The 23,824-nt window shown below is 40.5% G+C and overlaps 1 protein-coding gene across 1 annotated transcript in view; it reads left to right on the top strand.

Annotated features, from left to right (window-relative positions):
* The window catches only part of prex1 (phosphatidylinositol-3,4,5-trisphosphate-dependent Rac exchange factor 1), an 80,783-nt gene that overhangs the window by 41,131 nt on the left and 15,828 nt on the right, over positions 1-23,824 (top strand). Inside the window, exons 11-26 of the mRNA XM_062427992.1 lie at positions 972-1,072; positions 2,624-2,727; positions 3,421-3,470; positions 5,350-5,425; positions 6,154-6,226; positions 9,479-9,624; positions 12,186-12,278; positions 14,353-14,501; positions 14,588-14,673; positions 16,505-16,644; positions 17,991-18,135; positions 18,913-19,088; positions 19,564-19,725; positions 20,382-20,592; positions 22,008-22,293; positions 23,252-23,470. Of these exons, the coding sequence (XP_062283976.1) occupies positions 972-1,072; positions 2,624-2,727; positions 3,421-3,470; positions 5,350-5,425; positions 6,154-6,226; positions 9,479-9,624; positions 12,186-12,278; positions 14,353-14,501; positions 14,588-14,673; positions 16,505-16,644; positions 17,991-18,135; positions 18,913-19,088; positions 19,564-19,725; positions 20,382-20,592; positions 22,008-22,293; positions 23,252-23,470 (2,217 nt within the window). The remainder of the gene's footprint in view (positions 1-971; positions 1,073-2,623; positions 2,728-3,420; positions 3,471-5,349; positions 5,426-6,153; positions 6,227-9,478; positions 9,625-12,185; positions 12,279-14,352; positions 14,502-14,587; positions 14,674-16,504; positions 16,645-17,990; positions 18,136-18,912; positions 19,089-19,563; positions 19,726-20,381; positions 20,593-22,007; positions 22,294-23,251; positions 23,471-23,824) is intronic.

Below are 23,824 nucleotides of genomic sequence, written 5' to 3'. Positions count from 1 at the left end.
AAACAACTGATAGCTACTTCTATTGCAGTTGAGAATATTCTAGTGGGAAAATATGCATTTTTCGTATTAACTCTTCTAACCCCCCCCCCCCCCCCCCCCCCCCCCCCACCCTCCCACCCCCTTAGGACAGCACCATTTAACAATCAATACCACTGTCAGTAATGCATTGCAGTGCTTGTTATACACAAACAAAGCATTGGGCAAAACATTTAAACCATCACCTTCCTTTCTCCTTTACATCAGCTGCTTCTTACAGTTAATGGTGTGAGAGTTTTTCAATACCAGTTTCAGTCACACACCCAAGCTCTTTTTCTGCTTTGGCTTTTGGGCAACAGATTCCAACAAAAACTAATAGAAAACAGTTAAGCTCTGTACATCGACTTATTTTCTGTTGACGCTGGAGGGAAACTGCAGCACTAATGCTGTTGAGACTTTACCACCCTGGCTAGTGGTTTTGCTGCCTTGCTAAAGCAACATCATGAACCTTGCGTGGTTGTATGTCTTTAGTGGTGGATTCTGGACCATGCCTGTTTACTTTGACCATTTATACAAATTGAAGTCATGATGACTTCTGCACCTGCTGCATATTAAGAAATCATAAAGTATAATGTATGTATTTATTTATTTTTTGTTATGTGATATATTATACATGTTGTGTTTAAGAGCGGACACCTCAGAACCAGGAAAGTGTTGCATGGTTTTAAAAGTTTGATATGGTCTGAGTATTTAGCATTAGAATGAAAGGCTCCATGACTGAACATCAAAGAAAATAGTGGTACTTTTAGAAATACCAGCTTTATCAACAGAACTCAAAGGAAAAAGATGATGGCATAGTGGCACCCGCACTCTCTGTGAACTTTTATGCTTAAAGCACCACAGCAAGAACTTCTACAGGAAAGATTGAAAACCCAAGACAAATCAGTTTTAAGGAACTAGGCCTCATCATATGCTTGTCTGTCTTTTGTCCTCAGTGAGTTTGTGTCGTGGCTGATAGAGAACGGAGAGATCAGTAAACCTGATGAAGGGGTCAACTTGGGACAAGCATTGCTGGAAAATGGCATCATTCATCATGGTGAGACAAAACAAAATTCTTTTATTTCTGTGTCTTGCTCTCCTAATGCGATTCTCTTGAATTTTTCTGTTTCTGAAACTCGCGTCACCGTCTCTTGCTTTTTTACTTTTTACTCACATATTAACTGCTCTCACTGCTGTTTTTCACTTTTAGTCATCTCATGCTTCTTTTTTCTAGACTTGTTATCCTGCTTGATTTCTCATTAACATTTTCCTTCTGTAATCGTTTGACTCAGTCATGTTATAAATAAATCCGTGACATGGTAATGGACTGCACATTTTACGGTAGAAACTACCACGATTGAAAGGCACTGTTAATAACAATTCTGGTAATGTATCTCATGTTATTTCCCCCTCCTTAATTTAGTCTAAAGTGTGACATTCACAGGTCCACTAACCTGAATTATGCAGCAAGATATAAAACACACACACACACACACACACACACACACACACACACACACACACACACACACACACACACACACACACACACACACACACACACACACACAATGTACACAAACAGCTATAAATTATGTATGAACACAGTTGTCCAGAGTTTTGCTGAAGGGGCTCTTGTAAACCACTGTTACGATTTATGCACACCACCCTTTCAGGGAAATTTGCTGAGACCCATTGCTCATATTCTTTAATACTTGTGGAAAATCCCCTGAAATCCTCCCTCGCAGTTGCCCACAACCACAGAGAAATACAATAATGACATGCAGGGCTCTGTGAGATAGCAATCAGGATTTGTGGGCAAACTGGAGAGGCACGGGCCCCGCAGGCACAGTGTAGGTGACACCAGTCAGTCAGTGAAAGGAACTCCAACACAGAGATGTATTTTGACAAGACTGGCAAATTGGTGCTATCCATGAGTTGTTGTGAAGAGACTAAGAGACTAAAAAGAGAGATTGTCAAGCTTACAAACTTTATCCAGTGCAATCAGCTACATAATCTAAGCAAATTTGACATCTCCTTTGCTCCCACAATAATTCAGTAATTTTATGTTCTTTTAATACCACATTTGACACATTACAATGGCTGATTTTGTGGTGCATTCCTTTGGTTTTATGAGGGCATTTTAAGTCTAGACTGAGAAAACCAGCAGTTTGTTTGAGCCCATGCCAACTTGTTGTGGTGGAACCAAACTGCCTCTGTTTGGCAGATTCAACTTCTTCAACAGGCATCTGTTTGTGTACATATTAGTCATGTTCCATTTTCTGTGTTGGATTAATTATAAAAAAGAACTTATTTTGGATGTTGCTGTGGTTTTTAATGCTGTTTGGAAGAATTTTAGGAGAATTCACAGCTGTCTGCTGTGTTAAATTTTTGAATGTCATGGCTTAACCAACACAGACATGAATTTACAACTGCTTTTCCTCAAGTATTTGTTTCTTGCTTCTCATCTTTCTTCTGTCTTTACCTTATTGTGTGAATGTCCGAGTTAGTAGCCTGCAGTTAAATACAAAAAAAACAATCATTTGCATGTTCAAAAAAGCCTGAGCTCCAGCCATGGTGACATTTTCTGTTTCTGGTGACATTTCAGTGTCAGACAAGCACCAGTTCAAGAATGAGCAGGTGTTGTACCGCTTCCGCTACGACGATGGCACCTACAAGGCCCGCAGTGAGTTAGAGGACATCATGTCAAAGGTAACTAACTCTGCTACTGAATATATCTACTGGAGTTTCATAACAAATAGTAAGTAGGAACTAAAGATAGTGGGAAAAGAGGCCAATTGTCATCAATCTTAAGTCTGCATATGTAGCACATTGACAGTAAAATGTAAAAGATACATCATGCATCTGCACAAATTGCATTGACAATTGAATTATGACTCAATATGAGACACATGTTCAGAATGCAGAATAATTTGAAAATATAGTTTTCAAATCTCATTTCTGAACTTTCACAACAGTAACACATTAAACATTTACTTGCATTTGTAGTTTTAACTTTAAAAAAAAAAAATCTAAATACTCGCAAGTTGCATTTTAAATACATTTATTGAAAATATAGAATAAATAAATTCATAACAACATAAACCCCAGTGCCTGGTCACTAACCCTGGAGGCACTAATGTTTTCCAATAAAAAACTGAATCAGAAACTGTATTTGAAAAGCAAAACCAAACAAACAACTTGATTTAAAGTTGTTATGTTTGCCTTCATCTGTTCTCCAACCCCGTTGAGAGACTGTGTATTTGAAAGCTATATCCTAAAATGATGTCTTGAGGGTAACTGTTTTCACAACCTGAATCTCCTATCCTGAAGCCATGCTTGTACTTGTTTACCTAAGGTGTGTGTGCGCTATGACTCAGCCGCTCCGTTTTTCTTCTCTTTCAGGGCGTCAGGCTGTACTGCCGCCTTCACAGCCTGCACACGCCTGTCATCAAGTAAGTACCTGCCCTTTCCTCCACCACCACCCCCACCAACCCCATATGCTAATGTTTCCCCTTTCCAGGTGCATGAATGCATATTCATGAAGCGTTCACATTCGGCCCACGTCACCCTTTCTGTAATGCCTGAACAAACAGTAGCAGTGCCAGGAATGACATCCCTCAAACCTCTCACCCCTCACACTTGGACTCCGAGGCAGACTTGAGCTGCTGTAGATTCATGTGTTGAAAATTCAGTTCAGGTTGAAGACACCAGGTTTTCGTGACTGGAGGTTTATATGAGGCAGCTCTTAAAGGATTAAAAGAGAGCCACTTATTATGAGCATTTGTCTTTTAATCTTCACAGTGATGGGGGTTAGTTGAATTTATTTTAGTAACTTTTTATATGCATGACTTACGCTTTCTCACCATTTCACACTGTCTTACACATATAAACACATGTACTTCCTCACTTTCCTGCTCACATATGCAGTAAACATATCATTAATCTTAATTCTGGACAGAAGACCTAAAACTAGAAGTTAAATCAGGGTGACTTTCCTTATTAATATTATATATTGTAATCCTGAACTTGAAAGTTGCCCCATGAAGTGGAAAAATTCATTCACTTCATGATTATTTTTGATTTGAATGTCTTTGAGTCAGAACAGAAGTACAAATTTATACAAAAGCAGAAGGAACATATCGCATCTTTTTTACACACACACACAAACACACACACACACGCACACACACACACACACACACACACACACACACACACACACACACACACACACACATACATACATTCTCTGTGTTCGCTGCAGCCCTTTCTTTCATACTGTTTCCCTTCATCTCTCTATCTCTCCCTCCATCACTCACCCGCTGATTGAAGGGCCTGGGGTTGCCATCGGTGCAAACAAAGAGCTTTTGGTCTGGGGACAAATCCTATTAACATACAAAGGCAATCCCTCTGCCTGCCAGCCAGATATTATGTAATATGGCCTGGCTTTTTAAAATCCGTCACTAAATTGGCATTGTAAGCTGCAACTATTAATTATAATGTTTGAGTGATGGATGTGTTGCAGTTTATGAATCATAAATAATCATAAACTGTGCATCTATTATATTAAAATTTGTTGAATGACAATGCGCCTGTTGTTTTCATATCATTAAAATGGATTAAATAACAATAATATTATGTGATAAAATAGATGGATATGGATATAATAAGAGAGAAATATGAAATAGATATAAACCAAACAAAATCAATTTTAGGAATATATATCTTGTAGAGGATGATGACCTCCCTGCTTTAGACGGTGTCTCAAAGCATCGTCTGCATTATCGGTCAGTGCACTTTGAGTCCTTCTATGCTTAAAGCACACCGTCTTGTTTTTCATTTTGAATGGCAGTTAAGATGTTAAAGCAAATAGAATACACAAGCCATTTTGTAGGCTCTCAGTCAACCACACATCATCCCCAGCTTTTCCTGTTTGAGATGTTGAGGTGCAAAGAGGTGGTCCTCAGTGGTTGTTGGTGTGTTCTCAAAAAAAAACAGAGGTTATCAGAAATGAAAAGAGCAATGAATGTAAATTGTAAACTTGCAGACTGTTTTACCTGCAAATACATCAAATCTTTTAATATGAGTGTCGTCATGACAATATCAGAAAAAATATATGTTTTATGATCACGAAAAAGGACCTTTTTGGAGTTCAGAGAGCTCACTCAGGAAATGCAGCATAACAGCTGACACTGTTTTGAGTCGATGCAGTAAACCACAAAGAGTTTTTGTTATGTGAAACATTTGCATTTGTTACCACTGAGAGTGGTTCATGCTACCTGCATTGTGCTGCAATAATACATTTTGTAAAACCTTTTGTTCTACCTATAGGGACAGAGATCATCATCTGAAAACCTTTAAATCTGTGGTGCCTGCTTGCAAACTTGTGGACTGGCTACTGTTACAGGTAAAATCATTTTCATTATACCTTCACTTAATCCAAACACATAAAATATAGGTTTAGCAGATGATGACACATAAACTCATTGCTGTAGTTGGGAAATTGCCCTGTTTGAATCTTTTCTTTATGTTATGTAATTCACTTTTGCCAAGTATTATGACTGAGATTGCATTATATTTATGGTTTGCAGTCAACTATAAATGAAAGTAGCCACTGAAAAAATAGTTCAGTCAAATTTGGCCTTGAATGTTATGGGCATTTGTTACAAAGCCAATGACTGTAACAGCTACAATATCAAGCACAATATAACACAATGTTCAGAATACTGGAAAGTGGAAGCTGCTGTTTTCTAGCGAAAGTAGTGACAGTGCACTACGTCATTAAGTAGTGAATTATTAGAGATAAAAAATATTTTACTTTTTAAATTTTACTTAATCACTTATCATAGTTGCATTGTAGCCCATTAAAATCTATACTCTCCTCCTTTTTTAAGGAGCAATTAATCATCAGCTGTTCATTAAAGTAACTCAGTAGTTCCCATTTGAATGTACTAAATGTCTGTTATGTCTCGGAATGCGTCATTGTCTTCCTTACACATTTCTTACACATCAGCATCTTCAATCCATGGAACACAGAGATCAGTCAGGCCAGCGGTGCTGCAGTTTGCTGTGTGTGTAAAGGTGTAAACAAGCATTGTAACCGACCGACTGTGTGTCACTGATTTGGTTTCCCAGGGAGACTGCACGAACCGGGAGGACGCTGTGATGCTGGGTATTGGGCTCTGCAACAATGGCTTCATGCATCACGGTCAGTTAAATTGTCGCCCACACTTGCACTCATGAAGCGCGGATAAACACACATACACAAACTGATTTTTACTTCAATTCAGTTTAGATTTCACTTTTATTCAGCACAAGATAAAAGGAGCTCAGTGACACTTAGACATGAAATGCATGTTGGGGTGTTTCTTGTTTATCTGTGATGATTTACAATGTTTTTTTGAAACAGCTCTGATGTAAATGTAATTAATGATGTTACTGTGTTCCCTCCCTCTCTATTACCCTGGCCCTCTATTCTCTGTGCCCCCAATTACCTCATCATACATTTTCCCCTCAGACATTCCTAGTTTATACCCGTAAAAATGTAATACTAGCCTCTCCTGTGTCATGCCTCTGTCATAGGTTGAAAAAGGGGCATCTTATATTTGAATATACAGTCTAGCCAAGTCTCAGTTACCTCATTGACCAAATTGTATTGGAGCAGCTTTGTTTCCAGCCCAGCATGTATGTAATGTAAACAGCATTAGCAATGTACCCTAACCAGAGCTGTTTGGCTTAGATACATGGCTGTCTGGGACAGTTTACTGAACCATGACTGCTGGTTGAGGCCTAAATGAGAAGAGATCATCTTCATCAGCTAAGTGCATTATGTGTAAAGTGAGAGCCACTTTTAAGGAGTATTGAAGAAATAATATGATGACAGTGCTTCCTGATGCATAGTGAGGTATGTGAGAATAATGAATGGTCATTGTTACATATTCTCTAAATGGTCACAAGCTCACAAGTACTATTTGACTGCAATTGTGTCATGCAGCCGTTAGTGATAAATCAAAATGTATTTAGTATTCAGGTTTTAAATGTACACATGATTGAAAGCTTATAAATATGTTCTGAAATATGTCTAGTGTTTGTATTTCACTCTCTTTTAACCAAATCAGTCATATAGTGGCTTCAATTTCAGTTTGTCTAAATGGCACACACACCCACAGACACACATGCACACCTTCTGTACCTCCTGCTACCACCTGTTTTGACGAGTCACGTGTTTGCTTTTAGCCCTCCCTCTTCTCTGCCTTGCTTCAGGGTCATGAACTCTTTCTTCTCAGCCTGTCTGCCCTCCTCACCCCTCCCCTACTCTCTCCAGTCCTTAGTCAGCACACCTGCTGCTCATCACCTGGTTCCTCTTGAACTCTCCCTCCTTGTCTGTCTTTTTTCTTTTATTGTCCTTGTGTTCCTCAACTCTGCCACATTTTGTCCATCTGTCTGGTTTTATCTGTTATGAGGTGGATAACAGATAGCACAGTAAAGCTAATATGCCTTTCATCTCTCCTTACTTGCTTACGTCCATCATCTACGCGTCTGTCCTGGACACCTGTTATATTATGCCCTTCCTCTGGGACATAATGCGCCCTGTTAGTGTGTGTCTATGTGGTTGTCACTGACATAAAAAATGACAAAAACCTGCAAGGTGCCACTGCACTTAGACAAGTCATAAATATATATATATATATATATATATATTTATTTTACATATATGCTTTCAATTGTTATTTAAAAATGTGTTTTGCTCTTAGTAGAAATTAAGTATGTATTTAATTTTTGCCCATATTGTTGCATCTTTGCATCATATTTTAATCATACATTTATAATTTAAAATAGATCCTTTACTAATTATTAAATAACCTGTCAAGAGCAACACTGTTCCTGTGAATAAATGTCCAACAGAAGGGATATTGACACTGTTTTCTTGACCCTTTGGACATTGTCAGCATGCTGGATGAGTATGTGAGTGATGTGTAATTTGACTATATGCGTGTTAGACTCTGTGTTATTAGGGTATGACAGTTTCCGGAGTAGCACTCCCTCCAGTCAATGGGTGTTAAGATATTACATGGCCACAGTCTCCGTGACTCAGAGGAAATAACTCACGTTCGTTTGAGTTGGCATGAGGCCAGTGTGAGTGGGTGTGGTGTGCGTGTGTAATCAGTTTGTGAAGGCTTTTGTTCATCTGACAGTGCCAGATGCTCTCAGAATCTGTGAACAGCTGGGCACCTTCAGCCCTCAGTGTTGCCCATACAAGCCCCATTTTACGACGGATTTACAGATTCATACACCTACGCACATGCATATGTAAGAAAAGGAGAAGTTCTTGATCGGATGTCTTGTATCTGTGAATGTGTTTGAGTTCAAATGTGTTCATCAATAGCCTGAGGCCAGTGCCAGCTGTTAAACTGTACTCAGTACAGTGGTGCATGTTGAGGTTCATATTTCCTGTCATTATAGGCATACTTAGGTATTTGCACCTGTTGCAGATGTGTCCAAAATCCATGTGCATGAAGTCGATGGAAAGAAAACTGACATTCATCAGGAATGCAAAAATATTATGAAATAGTAGTATATTTACCACTTTCTTTAATTAAGTATAAAGTGGCAAATTACAGTGACAATGGCAGCATCGTTCATTGATGCTGTGTTTGTGGTGAGTTGAGTTGTCATAGTAATTGCCCACATACTGTAAATGACGGCCTGATTTCAGCGGCCAAGCTCTTTATCAGAGACACACGAAAAAATCTACAGTAGTGTCTTTGCAATGTGTTTCGGTGCAGGGTCAGAAATGCTGTGACTGGAGAAGCATCCATAATGTGCTCCTCACCTGTTTGAAGCGCCCCATGTGTTTGAGCAAGGCTCAGCCCAACAGTGGGATTTCCAAGCACACACAACAGACTGTTTCTTGTGTCCTCCGGAGAATCTTCTTAGCCTCGGCCAGCGATGGCTGTGACCCAGATGTGGTTAGGCTCCAGATGTTCTTGCTGGCATCATTAGCTAATGAGCTAATTAAGTATTAGCTTGTTTGTGTGAAGATGTCCACACATTAAGGGGCAGCTTCTTTTGATTCTGCTTGGGTAAACAGTCTGTACTTTGAAGTTGACAAGCAGGGCATGTGCCATCTTGGAACATGCTTGACATTTAAAAGGTCCAAATTTCTAACAAGACCATCAATTTTTCCACTATTAGCACAAACACATATTGGATTATTAATGGGGAAGGTCCCATATGTGGTCAAAGCTAATGGAAAAAGCCTTTCTTTAGCGTGACATCCCCTCTTCTCAGCAAGTGGAGATTTAACCCAGTGCTGTTTGTCTCTTTGTTGCTTTGTCAAAATAGTATTTCAGTTCACGCAAACAGCTTTGTCTATTTGATACATCAAAATGTGATTAAATGTTCTTTAATATAAACCCAACTGCTTTCTCATCACATGTTGTGTGTTTTTCCCCTTCAGTCTTGGAGAAGAGTGAGTTCAAAGATGAATCCCAGTTCTTCCGTTTCTATGCGGACGAGGAGATAGAAGGAACCAGTACCAAGAGCAAGCAGCTCCAACGCAGCGACTTCAAACTTATGGAGAATATCTTGGCCAAGTCTCTGGTGGTAAGCTGGAACATGCACTCGTTCACACATGCACATACATACACATTAACACATCCACATTATCTCACGCGTGTATGCATAGATACTAACTGTCCATCCAAAATGCCTGTCCCACTATAACTTTTGTTTCCTCTTGACAAAAACACAATGGATGATAATAATAACAGAGAGAACGTCAATGCGTTTCCCTGAAGTAAACAAACTAAATATGGCACAAAGATCTTTTAATGCACTACATTGTGAAACCAACACTATCCACTCTTGAGAGTGTGTTCCAAATAAATCACTATTCAGGTGAGAAACAATGGTTTAATTTGGACAGATGCCAAATGGAGAAAAAAAGCTGCTTATTCACATGTCATTCTTTCATGCAAATACCTACATACATGTGTGCAGAATAATATACTGTATTCATGTGTGTGTGCACAGTATAATTGTATTGCATATGATTCAAAGACCTATTTGGGAGCTAATTGAACTATTGACATACTGACATCTACTATTTCTTTCACTCCTGTTTGTGTGTGTGTGTGTGTGTGTGTGTGTGTGTGTGTGTGTGTGTGTGTGTGTGTGTGTGTGTGTGTGTGTGTGTGTGTGTGTGTGTGTGTGTGTGTGTGTGTGTGTGTGTGTGTGTGTTTTCTGTCTGATCTCCACAGCTAAATGTAATTAACATGACTATACACACAGAAACCCTCCTCCTCCTCCTCCTGGGAGTGGGGGATGCTTTGATGACAATAAGCACCTTTGAATTTGCTCTGATCAGTATGCATCTTAATGAGCATTGTTTTGTGGAATATAATCAGCTGTATTGCCTGAGATGAAGTCCCTGTTGTGCTGCTGCTGCTGAGACAACAGATAAACCTGTGAAAGATGACAGCAGATTAGCAGACGACTGTCGCTGTCAGATACACACTCGTCCTCATTTGATGATAGTTGGAAACATTTCATATTAGAGCACAGACATGAAACAAAGAGTATTAAGATGAGCTTGGATCCCCCTTCTTGTTCTGCTTTAATATGAAGCATTTAAAAAGGCTTGTCAATTAAGATTTCACTCTAGTCTTTTTCTATTAAAATGCTGCCTAGGTGCCTTATCTAAAAACACAGAGCCTAATTAAATGAAAAGGTAGCAGTATCTCAATTTTTAACTCCTCTTAAATGCTCTTCTGACTCCATGCATATTTACATTCCCTCTTTGATGATACATTGGAACACTGCAAATCCTCATTCATGCCATGACACAACAGGTGCTGCAAGAACTGAGTGAAGAGGAGAAACTCCCTTAAAGGGAAAAAATAGGAGTGAGATGTTTACCACTGCATGCTATGTTTCCAATCAAATTGCATCTGCTGTCATTAGGCCTTTTTTGTAAGCACAACTGCATAATTGTGGGAACATTCCTGAAGCTTTTAAAAGGTCAAGATTTTTTTTATTGAGAAAGTTCCAAGAATTATGAGACACATCAAACACCACCAAATCACAGATGCATGTAACACACCTGCACAAATGTAGTTGTGTGCACATCCCATCCTGTATTTAGGTCGGGTGTAGGATACTAAAATATGGAGCGTACCAACACTTTATTGGGCTGAAAAAAGGCTTTGTTTTGACCTTACTAGTAGCCTAGGCTGAATGTGTTTTTGTTACTATACATTGAGCTGGTCCAGATTGCGTTATGTAACATAAAGTCTGTTCATTAGTAAAATTGAAAATGATTCATGTACGTACTGATGTGGCACATAAAATAAGTTCAGGGTACACTGTTCTGGGTCTAGGGGTCTGTGGTTTCCAGAGGCTAAAACAGAAAGTCAACTGTTTAGTTAAGTCTGTTATCTTTGGGGAAACCTAGCCGCATCACTAGCATCCCTTTTAATATCAGTGGGAAGTACGCACGCTATCTGGCTTTCCACAAGAAGTGGAGAAGGCTTTTTTTCCTTCATTAGCGGAACAAATCCTCCCTCACGGCTATTATTGAAGTGAAGTGCAGGAACTCTTTATTTACCGCGGCCATCTCCTCTGATGTAACAGCAGAGATCCGCATCTTATCAGGGCCGTGCAGCAGGAAGATGGCCCCGGCAGCTTACCTAATGGAAGCCAGCTAATGTGTTTGTGATGACAGCGTTTAACTAAGCCCCCTGCCACAGGGGAATACAATATGAGAAGCAGAGAACATCGTCAGAAGCAGGACACCTGACACGCGATGAAAATCACAAATTGCAAACCAGCAGAATTTAGACTGTAATAATGTGTGGATAGTTTGCATTTGAGACCACCCAGAAAGAGCCACAAATAATCTGAAAAAATGGGTCATTTTAGCAAATACAACCAAATCGCTTTTTAAAGCAAGAGAATGGAGTTAACCTCCAATTAGTTGTATGACATGTACACATTACAAGATATTTTGCAGTGTTTGTGAAATAGCAGCAGAGAATAGAGGGTCAAATAAAATGAATAGAATATATACATATATTGAATATATACTATCGTACTACTCTGTTACTCTGTTAAATCACTGAAAGATCAATGCGTGAGCAATCGGGTGTTTTTTTTTTCTGTACTAGATTCACCCTGAGGAGGAAGACTATGGATTTGAAATTGAGGAGAAAAACAAGGCCATTGTGGTGAAATCTGTCACCAGAGGCTCACATGCTGAGGTAACTGTCAAAACACACACACACACACACACACACACACACACACACACACACACACACACACACACACACACACACACACACACACACACACACACACACACACACACACACACACACACACACACACAGTATTTCCTTCCCGCCCCAGGGCATTAGTTCCAGTGGGTAATGGCTGTCTACTCTTTGGACGGCTGCTGTCAGTCTGCCTCTGTTTCTCTGGAAGGACTTTGCTCTGATTGGCTGTCATTAGACAGCCATTAGACATGCTTACTCAAATCACCTCACCATAGTGATTTAAAACGTCATTTAGGCCCTGACAAAACGTTTAACATGTGTATCACTGGTAATGAGTTTCTTTTTAATAACACATCTTGAATAGCCTCTAAAATCACACATGCCACAGCTGTTGTGTTTTTTTAACCTGACAAAAAGTCACAGTTTCACCTTAATGATAGGGCTAATGCAAAATGGACTGTGCAACTATTTTCCTTTGGTGTAATTTCACCTTACGTAAGCCCACTTTGGTTAGACAGGTGACATAGTTCTGGCTAGTGCCTCCTCAACATCTTGGGTTTAACTGTCTTGCTCCCCATCATTTAAATTTGCCCTCATTTCTCTTGTGTCTTGGTTCAAGTTTCATCATCGATTTCTGTTATTTCACTCATTGCAGTTCTTTCCCACATTGCTCTTCTCCTCAGTCATTCTCTGGATAATCTTTCTTTTTCTTCTCTGCCTGCTTTCCACCACAGTAAACACTCACTCCTCTGCTCCTTTTTCTCTATTTCTCTCTCTCTCGGCCCCTCTTACTCTGTTATTCATCCCCCCATGTTCCCCATTCTCCACAATAACAGGATTGCTAGTTGTGACACAACCCGTGTGCCAGCACAGTGAATGCAGCTCAGCTGATTCCCATGGGGCTCTGAAAAGGGCTGAGAGACACACACTCACACACACACAGAGCTCTTTCACTATATGATACTATTATAGAGGGTCACATGCATACAGGCACCCATGCAGTATAACACACACACACACACACACACACACACACACACACACACACACACACACACACACACACACACACACACACACACACACACACACACAGACACACATCCCTGCATGCACATTCAGATGGCTGTGGCTCCTCCCAGCCGTTCCTACATCTATCCTGGGCTGTTATCCAGTGTCGGGGCCCAGCTCAGCCAAGGCCACCCCACCGGATCTGTACCCTGGACACTGGGCTCACACAGGGGAACACACAGAGGCAGCATTCTTCTCACAACGTGACTGAAGATGTGCAAGATGACTGCATTTAATGACGTGCAACAGGCCGTGGTGCCGTGTGTCCCTATTGTAAAAGCATTCTAGATGCTGATACGTGACTGTGCAAAGTTAAGGGGTGTTTGATACTTTGCAATACTTTGTCTGATACCATTACTCTATGTTGAAATGCAGTTTTAGGGATCTCATTGTATTTATTTGAATGAAAACAGCCAGATCTGTGAACTCAAATCTCACACAGAAACATGCTGCCACAGTAATAGAAAAATATAAATAAAATGCAGCGGTTTATTCAAGTGCATAACTGGAAATGGAAATAAAATCCTTCAATCTAGTAATGCGTGCAGATGCAACAGACAGCATGCAGGAGACTCAGGTGTATACAATATCACGCAGCTCAATCATGTATGTCCAGTAGCCAATCTTGATACACACTCCTACGTAACAATTCTTTTCATATGCTGGAAAATACATGACAAGATTGAACAGGCTATGAAAATATTGAGTGGTGCTCACTGATTTTCTTTCTCTTGTTTTGGTTTGTTTCTCTTTGGGAAGCACACATGCACACATATCTGTTAAACATATCCAGATGAATGCAGTTTTCGGTTAAGCTCAGCGTTACCCCTTTTAAAATGCAGTTCAGCCACAGAAGTCAGGAGGTAATTCATGAATGGAATAAGTCCCCTCCTGAAACTCTTACTGTGCAAATGGGGGCTTTACGGGGAGCTAAAACCTAAAAATAACAGCAACCTATCTCCTACCTGTCCGTCTGTCCATCCAGATGGCCGGTCTACAGGTGGGCAGGAAGATCTACACCATCAATGAGGACCTGCTGCTGGTCAGATCCTTCGCTGAGGTGGAGACCATGATCAACCAGGCCTTCTGCATACGGCGCTCCCTGCGGCTGGTGGTCAACACGAAGGCCAAGGAGTGAGGGAGCACGCACAAATACACACAGTCACACAGCCACAGACACATGTAGGGTACATTGGTCTGACTGGTCTTTTCTCATCCAGGATTGTGAAGATCCCTGACAACCCAGACAGCCTCTCCTTTAGACTCCTTGGTTCTAACCCTCCTCATGTCCACGCTGTGAGGAAAGGTGAGTGACAAAATCAATTGACAGCCAGTTTCATCACAGCAAAACTTGACTTTTTCAGGGTTAGTGAATGAATTTCATTATTACACATGGGGAATAACAAGCAGGATGAGAACTTCCTACTTAAATTCCAGTAATAATAAAATTGCCAAAAAAGTATTTTTGTTATCACTCAAATTAAACTTTTTGTTGAAATGTAATGATATTAATATTTGTTCATAATTAGTTGTGGTCCTCTTTTCTAGTAAGAGAGGTAAGAAGTTGTAAAAAAGATATAATAATATTTTCAGTGTTTTCAAAGGTAAAAGGGTGTTTGTACATGTTATGGAAAAGTAATCTGAGTGGTTTAACAGTTCACAGCTCCCCGGGAGATTTAATTTAATTGACATTTCTTGAATTCAGTTACAAATGTCATATATTTTCCTTGTGACTCCAACACTAGAAAGTCTTTCCGTATTATTTCAGCTTCAGTGCCAGTAAATGCTTTGAAAGTGTTTATGGTGTCAGAAAGACAATTAATTCTGGGTGAAATCAAGGGAAAGATGAGGTAACTCTAGCCTAACCACCTGTTACATTCTGCTTTTAGTGAGCCTCTATTAGGTTTTTATGGCCACCTGTCAGCCAGACAGCCTGCGGTCAGGGTTCAAACCCCTAATATACCTAACTCTACTTTTAAAACACACACACACACACACACACACACACACACACACACACATATTTACCAAAATCACTTTTGGGGTATTTACATAAACTTGCATTCATTTCCTGGGGACTTACCATAACCACTACTTGGTTAAACATAAACCTCACCTTAACCACTGACCCAAAAATCAGGGTTTTACCTATTGTCAGCACAAATTTTGCCTCCAATTCCACTTGCAGTCCCCAATCAACTGGTCTTATTTCTGGTTTGTGTTCATGAAAGTGACTTATATCATACACATATATAATGGTTTGTGATCAGAGCTAAGGGTTAAGTGTCATAGGCAACTACAAAAAAAAAAAACACAGTTTTTTTTCTCTACATCCTCATTCCTCCTCTTGTCCCCTTACAACCCTCTAACCAGATGTTTGTACCTTGAAATAGAAAGATGAGAGATTTATGACAAGTTGAATAAAGGATAAATCCAAATGTGTAAACCAGACGGTAGCAGGAGAGGACACACACGAAAACAGAAAGGAGAGGAGCCATCGGTTGGTGCAACCAAGGAATGTGATCCCATGGTTTAACTTTTCTTTATTATGGCAGGAAGGCTTCTCTGCTTTCTCCCCCTCTCCTCCTTTTCCCTCCCTTTTTAGTCTCCTGTATCACTCCTGGCTCATAGCTCTCACATGGAGAAGTGCTTTTTCCAGCTGAAATTCAGACTCTTCAATTGTTTTTTTCTGTTCCTAAATCAGTCCCCTTGTGTGTGCTACTCATGCTTGGGTCAAGTAGTCTTGGAGTTAGGTAATTTCTGGCACCCTGGTTGGAAATGATGCCAGTACTGGTATTTTTAGATCAGAGAGGAAGATGATGGAGGTGTTGATTGGACTTCTAGGCTGTAAAGCCATTAGTAGCTTGGGGCAGCGTGTTGCGGCATTGAACTGAGTAATTTTCTATTTTCCTGGAGGAGCAAAAGGGGCAATGTTATGTTTAGATATGAGAATTGGGTCTAAAAGGAGAAAACAATTATATTTACTTTGATGTAAGTATTTTGGAGATTTTTCCTTGTGTAAGAGTGGCACATGTTTTTGGTTGTTTCCAAAGTGTTATAGTATACAGTTCCAGTGTATTTCTGATGCTCTGTGACGCCTCACATTTGACCTCTGATCCCGTGTTGACACTCTACAGGCCGGGAGGCGGCAGGGGCGGGTCTTCAGCCAGGCCAGGTCATCCTGAAGGTCAACGGCAACAACGTCATACAAAGTGCCTACCCAGTGGTCCTGGAGCACTTTACTGCGCATCACACACACCAGGAGCCTCCCCAAGCGGTGAGAGGACTCATAAAAACAAACACAATCCTTCATTCATAAAGGCAGGGTTTGTAGAATGAGTTGGGTTATTGATTAAGAATGTTTTAAGAGAAACGCAATCCGTTAATTGAAAAGCCAAATCATCTCACTCTATACAGGGTATTCAGTGTGGTTTTATAGTCCTGAGGTTTTATGTCATGTCTCTCACTGTAATAGAACACTTTATTTATGATTCGAATGATTAGTATCGGTATTAGCTTAGGAAGTTATTTTGACCAGATTGTTCAACAATGTGGCTTACAGAATTCACATTTGACAAGCCAACAGTCAAGAGAGCCACAGTGACCCAGACATTCCTACTCTGACACGGTACATAAAACAGCATTAGCATTAGTTAGAGCTACAAGTAGCTACAGCAACTGAGTTACTTATAAAAAAAAAAATAGATAAAAAACTTCACTGACCTTTGTGGTGCAACACTTCTTCATTTCATCAGCGTTCAATTGCTACACCAGTGGGTGGCCCAGAAATCTCCAACATAAATTACTGGCTGTCACGTTGTCGCTGCAGGCGCCTTGTAGTGCGAGTTGAACATTTTTCAGCTCTAGATACAAAGCTGCGCTGAGCAAAAAAAGTAGCCCGAAGCAACAAATAAACAACTGTCAACTTTCCGTAGAATTTTCATCCATTCCTGTCGCCAAGAAGAGTTTTTCCTTATAGTCAGAACTGGCTACTAGTATTTACTCTCCATTCTGCATTGCCACCTTCAAATAAAAAAAACTGGTTGTTTTGATATTCCTATAACAGCAGTTTTTGGCTCCAGGCAGTATTTTGCAGGGCTGCAGACAGAGTGGGATGTCCCTCTTACTATATTAAAAAGCACAGTGTTTTGTTTTGTATTCAACCTGGCCTTCTGTTCTGGTGAATCCCCTTTACTTAAACCCAGTGAAAAGGCCCAGCCTGGCAGCCTTACGTTGGACTTGTTCCACTAAATGTTTGCTGGTTCATTTAACAGCAAGATAAATGACCAGGATGTTGTTGATGTGGCTGACTGCGCCGCCGAGGTCGGGTCAGTGCAGTCAGCCCTGACGACCCTGTCAGGTGAAAAGTGTCCACGTCCACATGGCACGATGAGATAGTTTGGTTTCATCCCCTTAAATTTTGCACATAGAGTGCAACATATTTACAGGCATGTAAAAAGAAAGCACATATAACAAATTCCTCATTTTTTCTCTTGCTCTCTCATATACCTCTTACTGTGTTTTCTTTTTTTCTTCAGTTCCTCATGTGAATTCTAATTATGAGTTTTTGTACATGACAGTCAAACTCAATATAACTGTGCCGCTCTAATCGGTTTCCTCCAGTGTCACTGGGTGTATCGAGCTTTTGAGGATGTGGAAAAGCTACAAAAAGAAAGAGGTGCAGGTGAGAAGGAGGAGATCGCTTTCAGGCCTTATCACGTGAAGAACGGCTCCGACCACGAGGAGGAGAATGGCACCAATGGAACAGGTGAAACATGTTACATCCCCTGAAGTTGTTTATCGTAGTTACTGTCTCTTAATGCACACTCCCTTCAATTAATATATTGCATATATACTACATTTTTAAGAGAGAATCACAATACTTCTTTTCTAGATGTAATGCCAGTTTCATTTGAGAAAAACTTACTGGAACATTAGTTTTACACGGTAATGTCCTGTCATATATGTCCTGTCAAGCTTGATGTTAAAAGAAAATCAGTTGCTGACCAACCATTACATCAGAACGTTATGTTCCACATAGATTACTATTTTCAGATGACCTCTGAATTGGGTCCTTGTCACTGTGTCAGTAATAAGTGGGTTCAGCTGTAGGTAATTTACTCTGGGTATGGAACATTCTCGGTTTGAAAATTACACAAGCATGTGTGATATACAGGCAGCACTTACAGGCGTAGAGTGTCATTGAGTAACATTCAGTGTACCTTTTTATACAGTAAGTGTCTCATTTTCCTACTGTACAGTGCTGGTACATGTTACCGTTGTGCAGTACACTGTGTACTTTAAGTGTCAGTACTGAAGGGATTTATAATGTTTTTATAAGTCTATCCCAGGCTTTGGAGTTTTTGTTATACAAGCACATTTTGGATCTGCTAAGAACATTTGAGCTCTGGCCAAAGTTATTTCAGTTTTTGTTGTTTGTATTCATTTGTTTTTCCTTCCCCTTTCATGATGCTAAACTAAAACAGAATTATGCCTGAATGCATGTAAAGTGACTGTACTGATGTATGAATATTTCGCTTCACAGACATCAAACTGGGAAGACTTTCCCTCTCCAATGAGCTGCCTCTGGTCAGTCTGACGGTAGATAACGTCCACCTGGAGCATGGTGTGGTCTACGAATACGTCAGCACTGCCGGCATCAAGAGCCACGTCCTGGAGAAGATGGTGGAGCCCAAAGGCTGCTTCAGCCTTACTGCTAAGGTAGTTATGGGAAGATGAGGTGATGTGTGACTCTTTTAAGTATGATGCGGAGGAGAGAATTTACCACGGGGGTGTGCATCATATTTTCCTTCATTTATCAGCTAAATGTTGGACTATGCCACTTTTTATTTTTTATAGTAGTTGTTGACATGGCTTTTATGTTCTCAGCCTCTGAAATATAACATTTCATGTATCACAGAACATCTCAACTTGGCCGTTCACCAGTATGTGGGTCACTGATATTTGTTCAACTTGTACTATTATGCCATGATCTGAAAACAGGCTTTTTGGCCCTGATGATGGCTTCAGTTGTTAGTATTGGAAAACCGATTGTTTAGTTAGAAAAAAAACACAGCTGCTTAAGTTGCTGCTGCCACAAATGCTATTTTTACTCTGATCTTAATCAACTAAATCAGCTTTCTGAACTTTTATTATAGGAGTGATCCATCCTTACCCGTGTTTCTTGTCTGTACAGATCCTTGAGGCATTTTCTGGTGATGACAGCCTCTTTGTTCATAACTGCAGCCAGCTCATCTCCCAGAGCGACCGAGTAGTTTCCATGCCTCAGTACGAGTTCAGACATATCTGTGACACCAAGCTGGAGAGCATCCAACGGCGTATCAACAGCTATAAGCAGGTACTGAGACACACTTATACACTCTGTTGAACACACAGATGAATTGTCCCCTGCTCATTTATATTCAGTTTAAAACACAATTAGAAAAGTCTTCACTGAGATACAAATAGGGTAGCTTAAAATCATTAGTCACCATTATTCATACTATATATCCATATTCATATCCTCACATTCATTCAAAAAAGATTTATCATCACTCTTGTGTTTAATTCTTACTTGTCCTTATAGTGCCTGTCTGGTGTTATTGATGTCAAAATAATGACTTTTCAATTTTCAATACATTTATATTTGCCCTTTAAGCCATATGTCAGTATCTATTAAGTACATTAAAGTATCAAACCAACCACCTTATAGTGAATATAGCTCATCTGTATTGTGTAAAGCTTGACATTGAATAAAAGACACAGTTGGACACGTCTTGACAAGTTCTTGTCCTCAACATTAAATGTGTATTTTTCCATCACTCAACACAACAAGAACTCTGTAATAAAGTTTATGTTAGATTATTAATAACGATTGTATCTCATTATCGCTACATCATATTTTCTGCCACGGTGGCCGTGTTCACTGAAAACAATCAAGGTTGTCAGTCATGCAGCGTGTGCTTTCAATAAATGGTGTCTGTTTCTGTGTCTATTCTCTCCCTTTTCTCCCAGTTTGCCCTGGAACTGAGAAACAAGGCGTGGCCCTCCTTCAGGCAGGCCAACACAGACCCTCACACACTAGGTTGCATGGACTTTGTTCCTACCAACTGCCACGTCAACCTGATGCAGGTCTCCTACCCCAAGATCATTACCTCTGCTGGCAGGACTTTCAGCATCCGCTTTGGGCGCAAGAACTCCCTGTTTGGTCTGGATCCTGACCAAGGTAGAGGACACACACACACACACACACACACACACACACACACACACACACACACACACACACACACACACACACACACACACACACACACACACACACGCACACACACTCCTCTATCTGAGAAGATGTACAATCTTTGTCACATACCCACCACTTAAGCTTAAGCTTCACTGAGATCCATCCCCTTCATGATAATACAGCTTAACCCACTTAACACCAGCTCAGTGATCATTTTGACTAATTACCCTCTATGACCATTTAAATCCCACAGTGCAGAGAAGGGAATGCCAAGCCCAGCCTCCCACAGTAGCCATAAGGTCTCAACAAGGATTCCCATAATAAATTAGATGAGTGGTTTGCCATTAAGACTCCATTAGCTCTAGGCCACGCTCATATTATTGACATGAGAAGTGAATGAATGATGTCAGCAAAGATGGCGCCTCAAGGCAGCCCAGGAATGTGTGCCGTTCAAGCGATGCTGCTACTGCAGGAGTCAAAGGGGAGAAGAAGGGAAACCAAATTGAGTGGAAGTGGAATGCAAAGCCAACAAGGAATCATTTCAAGAAGAGGGCAAAACATTCTTTATTCATAGATATAGAAAAAAATATCTTACTTTCTGTCTACTGATTCCTATAAATGAAGAGTCTCTGGGCCTGTCTGATGAACTCCCTTTACTCTCAGCAAAGATGAAAATGCAATGCAGCTGTCTAGACAGCAGACAGTTAGCATCGCTTGCATTGTTCCGGGATGCCTCGTACTCAGCTTTGCTCTCTGCACCAGCTGCCAGTCAGACATCTGCGCAGCAGTTGTAGTGACGAGATGTTCAGCTCTGATGCTTTTCAGCAAGCGCTCTGCCGGCTCAGTCAGCCAACAACTAACGAAGATGATCTTTAGTACTTAGGTTTTAGTGTCGTACACAATCTTTATGAAAGGTCTGAAGGACATTACATTACGTTGTTCAAAAATGCCCTTTTTCAGTAGTTTTCAGTTTTAAAAGGAATGTGTGGAATGTACATAAAAAGCATAAAGGCTTTTCTATTTAATGCTCATGTTTGCAAGAACTTAATCTGTCTGCTGTTCTGGGATGTCTTAGGTTATTGCAGCTTAGTTTGGCTTTTAACCCAAGTAAACAGTTTTGCATCCTGCTCTCGCTGAGCATATCAGTTGCATAAGTGCCCTTTAAGAAGTTGTTTTTCATCAAGTCCAAATGGTGAACAGACAAGAGTGTTACTTTATGGAGTTGAACATCTGGGATAGATAAAATTGTCAGAAAGTGAAGTCTGTGTCACTCATCCAGTGCTAACTTATTGTTTCCTCTTCTCTCCTCTCCTCTTCTCTTCTCTCCTCTCCTCTCCTCTCCTCTCCTCTCCTCTCCTCTCCTCTCCTCTCCTCTCCTCTCCTCTCCTCTCCTTTAGCACAACTAAACCCCATGTCCCACACCCAGCATTGTGTGACCAGCATGGGATCTCCTTCCTGGAAGTGTTCTGGCCTGGAGGGCGAAGAGCCAGATGGCAGTGGGGAGGAGACCACGGATGGAGGCGAGGGGTTGATGGACGGTCGACGGAGTGGCCATGGAGAAGGGGGTTTGAGCTTCCTGCTCAAACAGGAAGACACAGAGACCCAGGACTCTTACATTCAGTTGTACAGCCGCCTGGATGTCGCTGTTAGAGAGATGAAGCAGTATGTGGCTCAAATTGACGTGTAAGTGTAACAGTTCATATTAATCCTGCGTAACTGAATACCTTTGAGCCTCATTTTAATGTAAATATGTATGTTATTGTTCCATCTTTGAATGGCATTTATTTGTGCCTGTTCCACTTCATTCTCTTATCTCTACCCCCATGCCAAGTGTCATCTGTCAAATAAAAAGTGTTTACTCATATCCATTCAGACAATATTTTCAGCTCATACAGCTGCCTCTATGATCAAATATTGGCATTCCACTGGTGTTTATATGTGAGTAGACTATTTTCGTAGCCTTCATGGTGACATTTAGAGATCTTTGCATAAAAAGCTAGAAGCCGTTATCCCCACAACAGCCTCCCGAGGCTGTTCGTCAGCCTCTCTTTGTCTGTCTGCCCTTTGCCTTGTTTAAAGCTGGGGATTTACAAAAGGAACATTCTTCAGGCCCAAAATATTTATGGGTCGGGCCCAGTTCAGGAACAGGGAGTGAGGCCAGAATAACATCAAGAGAAAAAGACACATATTGTGTGTGTGTGTGTGTGTGTGTGTGTGTGTGTGTGTGTGTGTGTGTGTGTGTGTGTGTGTGTGTGTGTGTGTGTGTGTGTGTGTGTGTGTGTGTGTGTGTGTGTGTGTGTGTGTGTGTGTGTGTGTGTGTGTGTTCTGAGGAAGGGGTGTGACAATGAATGAACTGATGTGTATGTTTGATTGTAAAGGCGTCTATGCAGGGTGTATTGTAATATAAATATATGGTAAGTATGATAGTGTCTTGACAGTATTTAAAGGATTTAATGTCTATACCCCAAAGCTACGGTATTTTAAAATATTTCAAAATCACAAATCCCTGTATGCCAAAAGTTTTGTTTTAACATTTCTACAGTGACTCGTAACTTGGACACCATCACTCATATTTAGTTGGAAATGACATTTTTGTTTTCAGATCACATTTTTTAAAATTACACTCCTTTTTTTCATTCAGCCTGTTGTCGTCTATAACGGAGCCCACGCAGCCACAGGGGGAGGGTGGGGAGCCTCCTGTCTATGAGCCAAGTCAGCCACCCTCTCTGGCCCCATGCGAGGATGGCAGCGACCAGGACAAAGCGGAGCAATGTGGCATTAAAAAGGTTTGCTTCAAGGTGAACGACGAGGACCAGGAGGACTCAGGTCATGACACCATGAGCTACAGGGACTCCTACAGGTAATTGGTTAAAGAGTGTCACTAACAAATCACACAATTTCTGAGGTAGCTCAAGTTGAAATCAAACTTTAACCTGGTCATGAAAGACCAGAGTTACTTAAAACTTAGAAAAGACCAGCGGCAATCAATTTGAATGAATTAAAATCAGATTGTCATGCTTCTTTTCTCAATAAAGCTGCCTACTAAAAAGCACAATTAATTGTTTGTATTGGAGGACAGTCTTATATATCTTCTGACATAAAAGTAGCATCTTTACAAAAAACTAAAAGGGAGATGTGGGGACACCCTTGTCTCACACCTGGATTTCTCACTGCGGACTCTATAAAACATGAACAACATTCAAACTCCCTCCTT

Source organism: Scomber scombrus, chromosome 10 (genome assembly GCF_963691925.1).
Source record: "Scomber scombrus chromosome 10, fScoSco1.1, whole genome shotgun sequence".
NCBI classification, from domain to species: Eukaryota; Metazoa; Chordata; class Actinopteri; order Scombriformes; family Scombridae; genus Scomber; species Scomber scombrus.
This window is presented reverse-complemented; position numbering and strand designations above follow the sequence as displayed.